Source organism: Sciurus vulgaris, assembly GCF_902686455.1.
Source record: "Sciurus vulgaris genome assembly, chromosome: 6".
Lineage (NCBI taxonomy): Eukaryota > Metazoa > Chordata > Mammalia > Rodentia > Sciuridae > Sciurus > Sciurus vulgaris.
The window spans coordinates 30,383,228-30,399,412 of record NC_136466.1 but is presented as its reverse complement, the minus strand read 5'-3'; the positions used below and the strand labels follow the sequence as shown (position 1 = coordinate 30,399,412).

Sequence of the window (16,185 nt, the reverse complement as noted above, 5' to 3'; positions counted from 1 at the left end):
AATGGAAATACTACCATGCATCCTATCAGATCATAACAGAATGAAATTAGAAATTAACAATAAAATAAAAACTAGAAGCTACTCCAACACTTGGAGACTAAATAACATGCTATTGAATGACAAATGGATAGCAGAAGAAATCAGGGAGGAAATAAAAAAAATACTTAGAGGTAAATGAGAACACTGATAGAACATATCAAAATCTCTGGGATACCCTGAAGGCAGTGCTAAGGGGAAAGTTCATTGCATTGAGCTCATTCATTAAAAGAACAAAAAGTCAACAAATAAATGGCCTAACATTATATCTCAAAGCCCTAGAAAAAGAAGAACAAATCAAATGGAGTTGGAGAATATCATTGCTAAACAAAATGAGTCAAACCCAAAAAAACCAAGGGCTGAATGTTTTCTCAGATAAGTGGATGCTGATCCATAATGGGGGAGGAAAGAGGGATGAATGGAGGAACTTTGGATTGGGCAGAGGGAAGTGAGGGGAGGGGAGGGGGTGTGGGGGTAAGAAGGATGGGGAAATGAGACGGACATATTACCCTATATACATGTATGATTGCACCACCAGTGTTACTCTGTACCATGTACAGCCAGAGAAATAAAAAGTTGTGCTCCATTTGTGTACAGTGTGTCAAAATGCATTCTACTGTCATATATAACTACTTGGAACAAATTTTGAAAAAAAAAAACTGAAGGAATAGCAATACAACAATAGTAGATTTCACTTTCAACTATGGAAGAACATCCAGACAGAAGATCAGCAAGGAAATATAGTAGACTTAATATTAACAAGAAATATACAGAACATTTTGTCTAACAGCAGCATATTCCTCACAAGGACACACTCCAGAATAGATCACTTCAGGGCACAAAACAAATCCTAACAGACTTAAAAAGATTGGAGTAATCTCAAATATCTTTTCTGACAGTAGTGGTATAAAATTAGAAACCACACAAACAGAATTTTTCAAAAATTCACAAATATGTAGAAATAAAGCAAAGCAGTCTTAAACAACCAATGGGTAAAGAAAGGAAACAGAAGGAAAATCAGGAAGTATGTTGAGACATAGAAAAATGGAAACAACATACCCAAACTTACCAGATGCCATAAAATAATTCTAAGGTGGAAAATAATAGTGATATGCCTATGCGAGATAAAATGAACATTCTCAAGTTAACAGCCTTCTCCACACTTCAAGGAACTGGGAGAAGAACAAACTTAAGTCCAAAGTCAGAAAAAGGAAGAAAAATAGAGTTTAGAATAGAAGTAAATGAAATGGAAAGTAGAAGACAATAGAAAAGGTCAATAAACTAAACAGAAATAAATTTAACCAAAGAAGTAAAAACTCTGTACACTGAAAATTGTAAGCTATTGATGAAAGAAATTGAAGAAGACAGATAAGTGGAAAGATATCCCATTTCATGGGTTAGAAGAATTAATATTGTTAGAATATCCACACAGCAAAACAATCTACAGATTTCATGCATCCTTTACAAAAATTCCAATGGCATTTTTTACAGAAATAGAAAAAGTAATCTTAAAATTTACAAGGAACACAAAAGACCCCAAATAGCTAAAGCAATATTGAGCAAGAAGAACAAAGCTGGAGATATCACACTCCTGGTTTATTTATTTTACATATTTACTAATTTTATATACTTTTTGGTACTAGGGACAGAACACAGTGGTGCTCTACCACTAAACCACATGCCCAATTGTTTTTACTTTTTATTTTGAGACAGGGTCTTGCTAAGTTGCTTAGGCCAACCTCAAACTTGCAATTCTCCTGCCTGAGCCTCTGGTGCAGTTGGGATTACAGGCATGTGCCACAGTACCTTCCACATGTCCCAGTTTTAAATTATACTTCAAAACTATAGTAATCAAAACAGTATGGTACTAGTATAGAAAAAGGCATAAGCCAATGGAACAGAATAGAGAGCTCAGAAATAAACTCAGGCATATGTCATCAAGTAATCTTAGGGGCATCAAATTATACAATGGGGAAATTATAGTCTTTTCAATAAATTATATTAGGAAAACTGGATATTCACATGCAAAAAGAACTTGGATCCTTGTCTTATACCAAATACAAAATTAACTCCAAATGGACTAAAGACTCAAATGTAAGATCTGAAAATTTTATGTCCCTTAAGATCCATAAAGTTCCTTGAAGAAAATTGAGGAAAACTTCTTGATGTTGGTCTTGGCAATGATTTTTTTGAATATGACAATGAAAAGCACAGGCTACAAAAGAATATATAAGCAAATGAGACTTCCTCAAACTAGAAATAAATGTTCTGCTTAGCAAAGGAAATGACCAACAAAGTGACAAGGCAAGCTACAAAATGTGAGAAAATATGTGTAAACCATATGTCTGATAAGGGGTCAACATCCACTCTATAAAAGGAACTCGTGAATCAATGATCAAATAACTGGGTTTAAAAATGGTCAAAGGACCTGAATAGACATTTTTCCGAAGAAGACATGTAGATGATCCACAGTTACATGAAAGAGTGCTCAACATCACTAATTGTCAGGGGATGGAAGCAAAACCAAAATGGGATTTCACCTCACAACTGTTTAAAAGGCTATTATAAAAAAGACAACGGGCAACAAACATAGGTGAGGGTATAGAAAAAATGAAACCCTGTACACTGTTGGTTGGTATTTAAATTCCTTTAGTTATTATGGAAAATAATATGGAGTTTCCTCAAAAAATTAAAAAGTAGAACTACCATACAGTCCAGCAATTCCAACTTGATATATATACAAAGGAAATCAAATCAGTGTCTTGAAAAAGTATTTGTACCCTCATGTTTACTGTAGCATTGTTCACAATAGCCAAGATATGTGAACAGCCTAAGTGTCCACAGATGAATGGGTAAAATGTGATGTCCCCATGGTGGAATATTATTCAACCATTAAAAATCAGGAAATACTGCTTTCTTCAACCTGTTTGGACCTGTGGGATAGTGTGCTGAGTGAAATAAGGCAGATGTAGAAAGATAAATACTATGTGATCTGACTTGTGTATAGAATCTAAAAATGTCAAACTCATGGAAGCAGAATAGAAAAGCAGTTTCCAGGGATTGGGGAAGAGGAAAAGTAGAGAGATAATAGTCAAAGGATACAAACTTTCAGTTACAAGATGAACAATTTCTGGGGATCTAATGTATAACGTGGAGACTATAATACTGTATTCTTCACTTAAAATTTTATAATAAACCAGATTTTAAGTGTCCTTACTACATACACACAAACAAGGAAAGGTAACTGTGTTGCAAGTTGCATTAATTAATTTGATTATGGTAGTCAGTAAGCAATATATATGTATACTAGATAAGGTTATGCACCTTGAATATACACAATTTGATCTATCAAATATAATTCAGTAAAGCTGGAAAATAAAATAAAATTATTATAAAATGAACACTTAGTACACAACTTTCCTAAACAAAATATTGTCATTTGTTTTTGTACAATTATTAACATGTATCATTGTTTATTCTAGTATTCATCACCAGTTTTCTTTCCTCCTGAGTTCTTTACTTTCATTTATTTCCTAGTTAGGGTGTGTCTGAATGCAAAATTTTCATGAAGAATACAGTGATACATTTTTGTGACTCATTATCTGAGAATTTCTTTGTGTCTGTACAAAGGAAAGGTAAGTGAAGTACAATAATCTTAGGTTGCAAATGTTTCTTTATAGAGCTCAATAGACATTGTTTTATTGTATTTCATAGGTATCTTGTTACATACACACACACACACACACACACACACACACACACACACACACAAATACCCTGATAGCATGAACAAAAAAAGGGAAAGAGTAGGAAGATTTTTCAGTTCATAAATGGGAAGAATGTAGAAATTCAGTGGATCTTGTTATAAATTCCTCCTGAAATGTTCAGGTGCTTTTATAATCGTTTTTATTTTGTTTATCTCAGCTTTTATTGGCTTTATTTTCTTGGGCTTCTGCTGCATACAGGCTTTCACCATCTGCTGCTATTTAGAAACTGTGAAACCAGCCTAACAACGTACCACAAATGAGGTGGCTTCTTTTTTTTTTTTTTTTTTTGTAAACAAATGGGATACATGTTGTTTCTCTATTTGTACATGGAGTCAAGGCATACCATTTGTATAATCATAAATTTACATAGGGCAATGTTGTTTGATTCATTCTGTTATTTTTTTCCCTTTCCCCCTACCCCTCCCACCCCTCTTTTCCCTCTATACAGTCCTTCCTTCCTCCATTCTTACCACCCTCCTTATCCCTACCCCTAAACCTAACCCTAACCCTAATGCTAACCCCTCCTACCCCCCATTATATGTCCTCATCCGCTTATCAGCGAGATCATTCGTCCTTTAGTTTTTTGAGACTGGCTTATCTCACTTAGCATGATATTCTCCAATTTCATCCATTTGCCTGCAAATGCCATAATTTTATCATTCTTCATGGCGGAGTAATATTCCATTGTATATATATGCCACAGTTTCTTTATCCATTCATCAACTGAAGGGCATCTAGGTTGGTTCCACAATCTGGCTATGGTGAATTGAGCAGCTATGAACATTGATGTGGCCGTATACTACAGAGAGGTGGCTTCTTAAAATAACAGGAATTTATTTTCTCACAATTCTAAAAACTGAAGTCTGAAATCAAGGTTTAGCAATGCCATATTTTCCCCAAACCCACCAGGGGTGAATCTTTCTTTAGATGCTGTTAAGACACAGGCATTTCTTGTCTTAGGACATCATAACTCCAATCTCTGCCTCTCAACTTCACATGCCATCTTTCCTCTTTGTTTGTGTCTCTGTACCTTCACATAACATTTCCCTCATGTGTCTATCCATGTCCAGATTGTCCTCTTCTTAAGAGAATGCTGGTTATATTAGATTTAAGGCCAATCTAATGGCCTTGTCCAAAGGTCAATCTACAAAGGCCCTATTTCTGAATAAGGTATCTTGGGTAAGTACTGGCCGTTAGGGCTTCTGCCTATCTTTCTGGGGGGAGGATATAATTTATCCTATAACACTTGTCTTCTTATTTTTCTGTAGAATCAATCCTAAACTCTTTGTAAGTTGTTTGTATATCACCTCTTTTAATCTACAGATACATCACATTTCAACTTATTAAAGAAGTGTCTATTGCACTCTTCTGCCTTGTTCTAATATAGCATACTGTTTCCTTCTGGGCTTCGGGCGTATCATCCTGGGATCTCCATATACCATCATCCTGGTGATTTCCTTTGCAAACCTGTTTCTCCTATTCCATAGCTTTTTATTTTTGCATTGTTTTAGTGAAACTAATACACCCATTAGCTTCCTGTGAAAGATCACCTGGCATGGAAATTGAGAGCTTTTATTACTGAAACTGTTTTCATTCCATGTAAGATCAGAATTATCTATTAATTTAAAGTTTATTAGAACATGTCCCTCTGGGTCTGATGTTTTATTTGTGGGAAGAGTAATCCCAGATTTAATTTCTCTGTAATGTTTTGTCAAATCTATTTCTTCTTCGGTTTTAGAAAGTCATTTATTCCTAGGAATTGATACATTTTGTAAAAAGCATTCAATCAATATCATAAAAGTTGCCTATATTTTTCTATTTTTAAACTTAGTATATCTGTATCCATGACTTTTTTCATTCTAAATACTTCTCCTATTTTTAAAAAATTAGTCTTATCAAAGTTTTGTTCATTTTCTTAATCTATGGGATTGTTAATACCCTCTATTATATCTTTACCTTGTATTGATTCCTGCTCTTATCTTTATTGACTTCTTTCTTATATTCTCATTGGGTTTACCTTATATATTTTTCAGTGCTTATTTAGTTGTATCCAACAAGTTTAGTATGTTATCATTTATGTTATCATTTTTGAATTGCATTATGATTTCTCCTTTGACCCAAGAGTTCCCTTAGAAATGTGGATTTTGAAAAATTCCAAGTGTATGAGAACTCTTTATTTATGTTTATTGTTCACTTCTAATTTAATTACATTGTGGTCAGACAAAGTGGTCTGTACATAGTATGGATCTCTGAAATTGTTGACAGGTGTATTATAGCCTAATTCATGATCGATTTTTATTAAATGTTTTATTAAATGTTTATTAAATAATATTTCTGCAATTGTTGATATGTGAAGTTTCTCTGAATCAAACTTGTTAATTCTGTTTTCCAGTTTTTAAATATCTTCTCTGGTATTTTATCTGTTTGAGTCATCAGTAAGAAAGAATAATGTGTTGAAATTAGGCACTATAATGATGGCGGATTTGTTAGCTTCCTCCTGTGGGCTTATAAATTTTTGCTTTGTATATTTTGAAGCTATTTTATTGACTTCAGGTACATTTTAAACTGTTAAAGTTTTCTTGTGAATTGTCCTTGTTTTTATTTTTTAGCAAGTCTCTTTGTCCCTCATAATGTTTTCTTTTGTTTTCAATTCTGTTTTTTGTCTTGTATAAATATTGTTACCCTACTTTTCTCTATGTACTTGCTTGGTATATCTTTGTCTTTTATTTTCAATTTTATCAAGTTCTTTTATTTTGAGTCAGTCTCTTGTAAATAGCTGGATTTTCACTCTAGTGAACTTTATTGTCTTTTAGTAATAAAGTTTAGTCTACTTACATGGATTGTGATTGTTAATATATTTGGACTTGTTTCAATTATATTTATTTTTATTTTTTTAATCTATTTTTGTATGATTCCTTTTCCTTAACAATTTTTGGTACATTAAACAAACTTTTTAATTTTTTTATTCCACCTCTCCCCTTGTTGTTTTGGAATTTATACTTTCCTTTTTGTTTTATATCATGACTATCCTTAAAAATTTACCAACTATATTTAAATTAGTAAAGTCTAAAGATTAAACAGTAACTCAGTTTTGTTGCTGAAAAGTTCAAGGACCTTAGAACACTTTTAAGTCAAATCATTCTTTTCCCGCTTATGTACTTTTGTTTTACAGTATTTTGGTTCTATTCTTTTTTTAACCCAAAATTATAATCATCATCATCATCATTATAATTAATTTATTCAGTCACTGTTCATTTAAATTACATATATTTATATTTGCTTACCTTCTTGCCTTTTAGATCATCTTTCTGAAATAATTTTTCTTCTTTCTGAAATTCATCATTTAGATTAATTTCTTTAGCGAAGATCTTTGTTAGTATATTGTCTCAGGTTTTTAAAAATACCTTTAATTTTTGAAAGAATTAAAATACCTCTACTTCTTGAAAGATAGTTTTTTCTGGATACACATTTCTGTGTTAAGAATACTTTTTTATCTGCTCTTTGATGGTATCATTTCACTATATTCTGACTTATATATTGCAGTTGCAACTTTCCTTTTATTTTCAGGAAAGGGTTAACTCAAGAAGTTTGCACATTTGCAAGGTCCACAGGGCTGTCTGTGGCAAGGCCCCAGAGAGATGACCTCTGAGCTCTTGGAATATTGTGCTTGATCAAAATATATGCCTGAGGTCTTGGACCATGCTAGACGGTTTATGCTAACCATGTGATTTATGGTAAATAGCAGATTTTGACACATGAGACTTTAAGCCATCTTGTATTAGTTTGACCTCTAGGGACTGAGATATGAATAGATAAAGTCACTTATGTAGGCACTGCATGCCTGTGACTGACTCCACACAGAAACCCAGACATCAAGGCTTGCTGAGCTTCCTTAGTTGGCAACACTTGACATATGGGACAATTGAGTCCTGTCTGTGTGACTGTACTGAATGAGAACAACTGAAAGCATATTTCCTGGATTTGGCCCTATGTGCCTTTTTACTTTCCTGATTTAAATCTGTATTCTTTTACTATAATAAACTTAAACTGTGAGTATAACAGCTTTTCTGAATTCTGTGAGTCCTTCTAGCAAATCATTGAGCATAAGGTTGGTCTTGAAGACTCATACAATATATCTTTTTCTGGATTTTTTTGGGGGTACTGGGGATTGATCCCACAGGTTCTTTACCAACTGAGGGACATCTCCAGCCCTTTTTATTTTTATTATGAGGCAGGGTCTAATTAAGTTGCTTAGAACCTAGCTGAGACTGGCCTTGAATTTACAATCATTCTATCTCAGCCTCCCAAATTTTGGGGGTTATAGGCATGTGGCATAGTGTCCAGCCCTGGATTCTTTCAAGGTTTCTTAATTTGGGTGTGGTATAATTGTGCATTATTTTTGTTTGCCATTCTTTATTAACTCTAAAATTTTTTCTTGGGATATTAGGATTCCTGAATCTTTGGATCCATGTTATTCATCAGTTTGGGAAAATTCTCAAGTGTGATCTGTTTTATTTTCTCTGAAATGATAATTAGCATATGTTAGACCTAATTTGATCCTCTATGTGTTTTACCCTTTACTTAATATTTTTCATTTATTTATTATATCATGGGTAATTTCTTCAAAAAATGCCTCTTCATCTGTGTACATTCTGCTGTTTAAATCTTCCATTGAATTTTTTTTATTTCAACAAATTTGTTTTTCATTTCAAATATTTCTCATTGTTTCTTCTTCAAATCTGCTTTTAGTGCCTGATAGTCTCTTTTTGCTTGTTCATCCTAGATATTTCAGTTGTTGATTCTTTAGTTTTATACAATACTATTCCATTCCAATTTGCAATTCCGACAACTGATGTCCATTGTTTGATATACAGTCTTATACTTGGTAGCTTAAGTTCTCATAAGTTTGGTGGTTCCTTTATTGTCATTATAATCAAATTTTAGGAAGAGGCAAAAATGTATTTTGTCCTTCATTTCTGCTTGGAATTATTCGGAGCAGAATCCAATTCTGATCCTGACCCTAAATCTGCTCATTTATTCATGTGATCGTATTGGTAAGATTTTTATAAACCTAAATTGGGGGTTCCCATCCTCCTGAGAGGGTATGTGTCTGTTTCTACTACAATAGCTATAGCAAGGACTGGATATCAATCTGGAAGCACTCTAGCCATCTTAAGTATTTTTGTTTGGTGCCAGAATCTCAGTTATCCCCTTCTTCCTTCTGCCCCATTTATAGTGCTCTTGTCTGAGCCCAAAACTCATGGCATATGTTCAGTGGCTAGGTTGGGTCTTGCAGTCACTGTGAAGTTCAGAAGTATTATCAACTTCACCTGATTCAGAAGAAAGGGGTGAAGTGCAGGCTGGTAGAACCGGTAGATGCTTCCAAGTGCCAGAAGAATGAAAAATAAGCAGGAAAACACCAGATACCTACCACAGAGGATAAAATAAATTTTATAATTGAAGAGGTTTCCATATAGACTTTAATTGAAATAGGAAAAAACTTTGATAAATACGTATCTTCTGAGTTCTAACAAATAAGATATACCACTTCTAAAAAATATAGTATTTATTAATTCCAGAGACTGCTTGATGGGAAGTTGTCCAAATTACTTGAGTTGAAAGGTTGTGGAATCAAGTGGTTGACTCAGAATTAAATTTAAATTTGTATTTCAATTCATTAAATCATACAAACTTTCCCATTTTGGAGTGCTTGAATTTCAACTCCACATTTACTTATTCTCTATACTAATTACATAAGTTATCCAATCTCTCTAAAACTAAATGTCTTCATTGTAAAATAGGGATAACAATCTATCTTTCTTAGTTCTTGTATTAAATAAACAAATGTTTTAGAAATAATGCCTGGAGTGGAGTAAACATTAAATACTTGCTAGTTTTAATATCTATGGAATATGGATACAAGACTATTTGTATTTGAAATAAAGTAACATGAAAATATGGTACCTGGAGGAATCATGTAATAACTCCTTTTTTTTCCTTTTTAGATTTCTCCAAATACATCAGAAATTTGTTGTATTATTAGGGCATCACCAGGAACAAGACAAATGAAATATAAAGCAGTTACTGTAAAGAAGAAACATTCTCCTCCTAAAGATATTACTCAAGGTACTGTACTATAAATGCAAAGCAAACTTTCTGGATTACAGAAATTTTTTTTCATTGTAAATTCCCTGTGTACATGGGAAATTTGGTTATAAATTGTATTCTGAAAGTTCTTGCACACAAGGCAAATGGTAAAATTATAAAAGTCTGCTCAGGTTTAAGAACTTGATTAAAATATTTTTAAAGACAATTCAACATTTGAAAAAATTAGCTTATAACATTGACTTAAAATGTGTTTATCTAGGATACTTCCTCTTGTAACAATTTGAAATTTCATGTTGTTTGGGTTTCAATTTAGTACCATTCTTTTTAAAGATATGAAAAAGTTTTTACATTCACCTAACATTGGTTGAGTACTTCCTCTGTGAAAGGCACTATGCTAAGAACCTTATCATCTCATTTATTTCTCACTATTACTTCAGGCTATTAAGACTTCACTATTAAGACTCTCAGTCTAAAAGTGGTATGCATTTGTCTAAGATCTACCAAGCGTTGGAGAGGAATTCAATCTTTCACAGCTTTTAAACTACAAATTATTATTATTTTTTATTCTCCTGAATGTCTACTCAATGGAACTTTGGAAACTTTTGTGAGCAAGCAGCCAATTAAGCATCTGAAATTTAATGTATTTTGTAGAGCTTCAATTCATCAAAGTTGTTCACTCTTTTTTTTTTTTTTTTTTTTGTCCTCTACAGTACCTGCTTTGAGCATTTTCTAAGTCCATAGAGATCTCTTTTATTTATTTTTGGTACTAGGGATTGAACCCAGGGGCACTTAACCACCAAGCCACATCCAGTCCTTTTTTTATATTTTATTTAGAGACAGGGACTCGATGAATTGATTAGGTCCTCACTAAGTTGCTGAGGCTGGGTTCCAACTCAAGATCCTCCTACCTCAACTTCCCAAGTCACTGGGATTACAGGCGTGTGCTATCTCATCTGTAATAAGTTTCTTGAATATTTAATTCAGTACTACTCTTTGGACACTTAATAATTATTTTAGTTAGGGTTCTCCAAAAAAAAAAAATAAACAGAACCAATAGGAATAGACACGTACACAGACCAGCTCATAGAGGTAGAGAAAGATACAGAAATAGATATGGAAGTAGATACATAGAGAAATATGTAGATATATGAGAGGGGATATTTATGGGAATTGGTTTACATGATTATGAGGGCTACAAAGCCCTGTGATGTGCCATCTGCAGCTGGAGAATCAGGAAAGCTGGTGGTATAGCTGAGTCAGAGTCAAATTCTGCCAACCAGGGGAATCAATGGTAATAACTCTCAGCTAAAGACCTGAAAAGCTGGGGGCTGCAGGTCCAAGTCCCAAAATCTGTCAGTCTCTAAGTCAGAGAACTGATACCTGAGGCCAGGAATAGATGATCATCCCACCTCAGGAGAGAGAGAATTTGCCTTTCTTCTATTCTGACTCTTAACACACACACTTCTGTATGTCACATACACATATGTGTATACTTATATACATACGTAGAAATGTACATGTTAGTATAAAGAGATTTATTTCAAAAAATTGACTTTCATGGTTATGGGGTCTATCTGGGCAAACCTGAAAACTATAGGATAGGCTGGCAAACTGGAAACTCCTGCAGAAACTGATTGATGTAGTGTTTAAGCAGATTTCTTTTCCAGATGAACCTCAGTTTTGCTCTTTTTCTTTCTTTTTTTTTTAGGTGCTGGGGATCGAACCCAGGGCCTTGTGCTTGCAAGGCAAGCACTCTACCAGCTGAGCTATATCCCCATCCCTCAGTTTTGCTCTTAAGGCCTTTAAGCTGATTGGATGAGGTCTACCCACATTATCAATATTAGTATCTATAACATACCTTCACAGCAACATTTAAATTAGTATTTGAATAATTACATAAAATAGCCTAGCCAAGTTGTCTTATGAAATTAACCATTACAGTTCACTCCTTGTCAATTATGCATCCATATACATCTTAAGCCATACTTAGTTTCCAGTAACAAAGACTTTACTCATACTTCTGACTAACATGATACAGCTGTCCTATACAACCCTTCCCCAGAAGAGAATCTAAAGTCCTTGGGTGATGTTTACTCTTCTCTTTAATATCCTATGGTTTTAAAAATGTGATTAAGTTAACTATTGGTAATATATTTTATGTTATATGTTAAGATGGTAAGAGGAAGAAGAAAACAAATATTTGCTCAACTAGTCATGTGATCACAGTTGGTATTTATAATTACTTTCTCCCACTACCCTTTTCATATTCCCACTGCCTTCAGGTGATTGTGGCCTTTACAGTCCTTCTTTTTTTTTTTTTTTTTTTGGTGCTGGGGATTGAACCCAGGGCTTTGTGCTTACAAGGCAAGCCCTCTACCAGCTGAGCTATCTCCCCAGCCCCCATTCCTTCATTCTTGATGGGTCTTGATCATTAGTTTTCCTGCCTAGATGGGATTAACCTTAATCACAGAGCATATTAAGAGATATTCTAAAGGATCTTCTATATTCCAGACATGTTGTTTCTTACTGCAATTGTGAGGTTGTAATCAAATTTTCCCATAGTGGTCCAGTTCATTTATCCCATACAATTGTATAAATCCCATACTGACCTGGTTTTTTAAAAATTTTTTTCTTAGTTGTAGATGGACTCAATTCCTTTGTCTTATTTACTTATTTTTATGTGATGTTGAGGATCTAACCCAGTGCCTCATGCATGCTAGGCAAGTGCTCTACCACTGAACTACAACCCTAGCCCCTGGCCTGTTGACTATGAGTCTAAGTGGCTGGTGGAAGTCTTTAACTTTCAGTTCTTTGTCTCCTGGTGAAAGAATTCTTCCTTTTGGAACTAAGACCTTTAGGTCAGAAAGGTATAAAGTCACAGAAACAGAAAGAAAAAATTTTCTAGTGGTCATCAGGGTAATAATGAGTAGTACCATTTTTATTTCCACTCCTTTATTCCTGGCTATGGAGAAACTGTACCATATATCAGATGCTGATTAAGAGCATATACAGCCTTCTGGAGAACTTTGCCCCAGTTCCCCAAGGTATTGCCACCTAACTATGTTATTAATAAACCTGTGAAAGGCCATTCCACAGCTCTTGTCAGGCCAGCTGCTTTAGCATGTTCAAGAACATAGTAAGCCTAGTTAATTCCATGAACATTGACCTATTTCTGTACTTATTTTGCTGTGTAGTTCATTGGTCAGAAGCAATATTGTATGTAATACCCTGACAGTGGATAAGGCATTCCATAAATTCATGGTGGTAGTTTTGGTAGAAGCATTGGGGGGTGGGGTGGGAGCAGAATCCATATCCTGAGTGTTTATTCCAATAAAAACAAAATACTTCACCTTCCATGATAGAAATGACCCAGTATAATCAACCTGCTACCAGTTAAATAACTAATCATTCCAAGAAATAGTGCCATATTAGGAACTCATTGTTGGTCTGTGCTGCTGTCAGATTGGGCACTCAGTAGTGGCTGTACCCAGGTTGACCCTGGTGAATGGAAGTCTGTGTTGCAGACCCCATATATAATTTCCACCCCTGCCATCATGGCCACTTTGTTTGTTTATGTGGGAAGCAGAGGAAATCCCAGTCAGCCTCTTTCACTATCCTTATTCTGACAGAGGTTGCTGGTGAAAGAGACTGGCAGACAAAAGAACTGGCTAACCACTTGATTTTTAAAACCCTTCTCTGCTGAGGTCACCATTTTGTGTGTACATGTATAGAACACAATTATCTTCATTTTTTTTTTTTTTGACCATTCAGAGAGGTTTATCTTCTCTTCTCAAACATTCTTGTCACCAATTTTCCAGTCATGCTTCTTCCAAATTCCTGGCCATCCAACCAAACCATAGGCTACTACCTCTGAATCAATATATAATCCAACATCTGGCCATTTCTTCTTCCAGCAGAGCAAATAACCAGATACACTACTTAATGTTCTGCCTACAGGGAGAAATTTTCTTCTACAGTTTCCTTATATATATCCCAGAGAGGGGCAGAAAAATCTTTAAACCAAACCTGAGCTTTGTCTTTCTTAGTTAATTGATCACAGAGAACCTCCCCCATGTCATCATAAATGCAGACTGGGAGAGAAAAGGTAACCTAGCTAAAGCAGGGGCTTGGGCATTTGGGCTACTGTTTCATGTAACTTACTGTGCCTTCCGTTCATGCTTCAGCCCAATGTTGAATATATATATATATATATCACTTTCATTTGATAACAAAGTCCTGACCTTCACACCAACTTTATGGCTTGGTGGGTCAGATAGCACATAGTAGTCACATGGTAACTTGGTGGCCTATGGATAAGGCCAACTAATATGTCAAACACTGTTTCTCACAAAAGGAGAGTAGTTATCCACTTAGGATGGCAGGACTTTATTCCAAAATCCTTAGAATCCACACTCTATAGGTGTGATTCACCTACAGAGACCTGACAAACATCTATATCTGTCACAGATACTTCGAGCACCATTGGATCTATTGGACCATATAGTGAAAATGTCATAGCATTTTAAATAGTAGTCTGGACCTGTTGTGGAGCCTTTTCTTTTTTCAGCCTCCTGTCAAATCTAGCAGCTTCTCATGTCACTTGGTAAATGTAGCACACTCAAATGAGATAGATGTTAACTATGAAATCCATAAAACCAACTAGGTATTATGCCTCCTTTTTGGCTTTAGGAAGGGCCAGATGTAAGAACTTCTCCTTGGGCTAGGGTTGTGGTTCAGTGGTAGAGTACTTGCCTACATATGTGAGGCACTGGGTTTGATCTTTAATACCACATCAAAAAATAAATAAGTGAAATAAAGTTTAAAAAAAGAACTTCTCCTTTACTGTAGAAGGTACCTCATACCACAGAACCCCTAGAAATTTCACTGAGATAGAACACTGCCCCCAAGAGACCTGGCAACTCTACTTTTAGGAATAATGTGTATATATGTTCAACAAAAGATATATACTAGAATATGCACTATGCATGATAGTCCCAATCTGGAAACTATAAAACTATATCAAATAAAATGGATAAACTGTAGTATATTCATATATTGGAGTGCTATATAGCAGTGAAAATCAACAATAAACAGTTACATGTAACTGTTAACATGTTGGATCATATGAATTTCTTATAAGATATCAATTGTACTAAGAATGCATTTATTATTATATGCACATAGTATAAACCAGACCAAACTAAACTATAACAGGAATCAGGCAGGGATAGTGGATGCCCTTGTTGAAGTGAGGGTATTAACTGGAAGACATTGTTAGGGGGAATTCCAGGTGTAACGTTCTCTTTCATTATCTGGGTGCTAGTTAAGTAAATGTGTAATATTTGTGAAAACCCTTTAATCTGTACACATATATGTACTTTTTGTGTAGATATAATATGTTAATAAAAGTTAAAAGTAGAACTTTCAGTTTGATCTTTTTGGCCTGTCATATTTATTTTTGACATCAGGTATTATCAATATTCTGAGAGTAATTATGTAACAAATCAACACCAAAAAGTATCTGAGTGGTTCTTAGAACGTTCACAAACCAATTTTTAATTTAATTCACAGAGACCTCTCTGAAGAATGTTGAACTAATGCTGCCACCTCTTGGCATCTTTCTAGGCTTTCTCTGTAACAGCCCCCTTGCTTAAGTAATTCCCTTTCAACCTTTGACCATTTGTCTGTGCCTTTCCTTTAGTAAAAATAGCAAAGCCCCAAGCTAACTTGTGATCGTGTTGTTTTAAATATGCAGTGGCCTATTTTTAGTACTGGCATTTAAAGTTTTAGCTAGTTTGGCAGTAATCTAATCAGGACTGCAGCTCACTTTTGATGGTCTAGGACCCTGTTCAGTATGCCACTTATTCATTAACAGTTGACAATAGTGCTGATTAAAGAAAAAATTGATGAGAGTGAATGAAAAGACAGATGATAGAGGAGGTGGTGTTTTAAAAAAGAAGGAGTATGAAGATGATGACAGGCAACCTGATACTAGATAGCTCATGTGTGGTCCTCTGACTACCTGTATCAGAGCAACTGCAGACTTGGTAAACTACCATCTCTAAAGGTACAGGATTCTGAAATATGTGGGACTCATACAGATTCAGATAGTTATTAAAATTTGAGAACTATATAATTATCTATTCTATTTTGCTCATTCTACATAACAAAATGACCAAGTTGATAAGTGACTTGCCCAAATTCTGATTCTGCCAATAATTGACTGGCAAAAACAGAACTAGAACTAGGCACCATAGGAACCCAGGGGAGGAAA

General features: G+C 34.6%; 1 protein-coding gene across 1 annotated transcript in view; it reads left to right on the top strand.

Moving 5' to 3' along the window:
• MEIKIN (meiotic kinetochore factor) overlaps positions 1-16,185 on the top strand; it is a 98,340-nt gene that overhangs the window by 78,380 nt on the left and 3,775 nt on the right. The window contains 1 exon segment of the mRNA XM_079144324.1: positions 9,809-9,929. Coding sequence (XP_079000450.1) covers positions 9,809-9,929 — 121 coding nt within the window.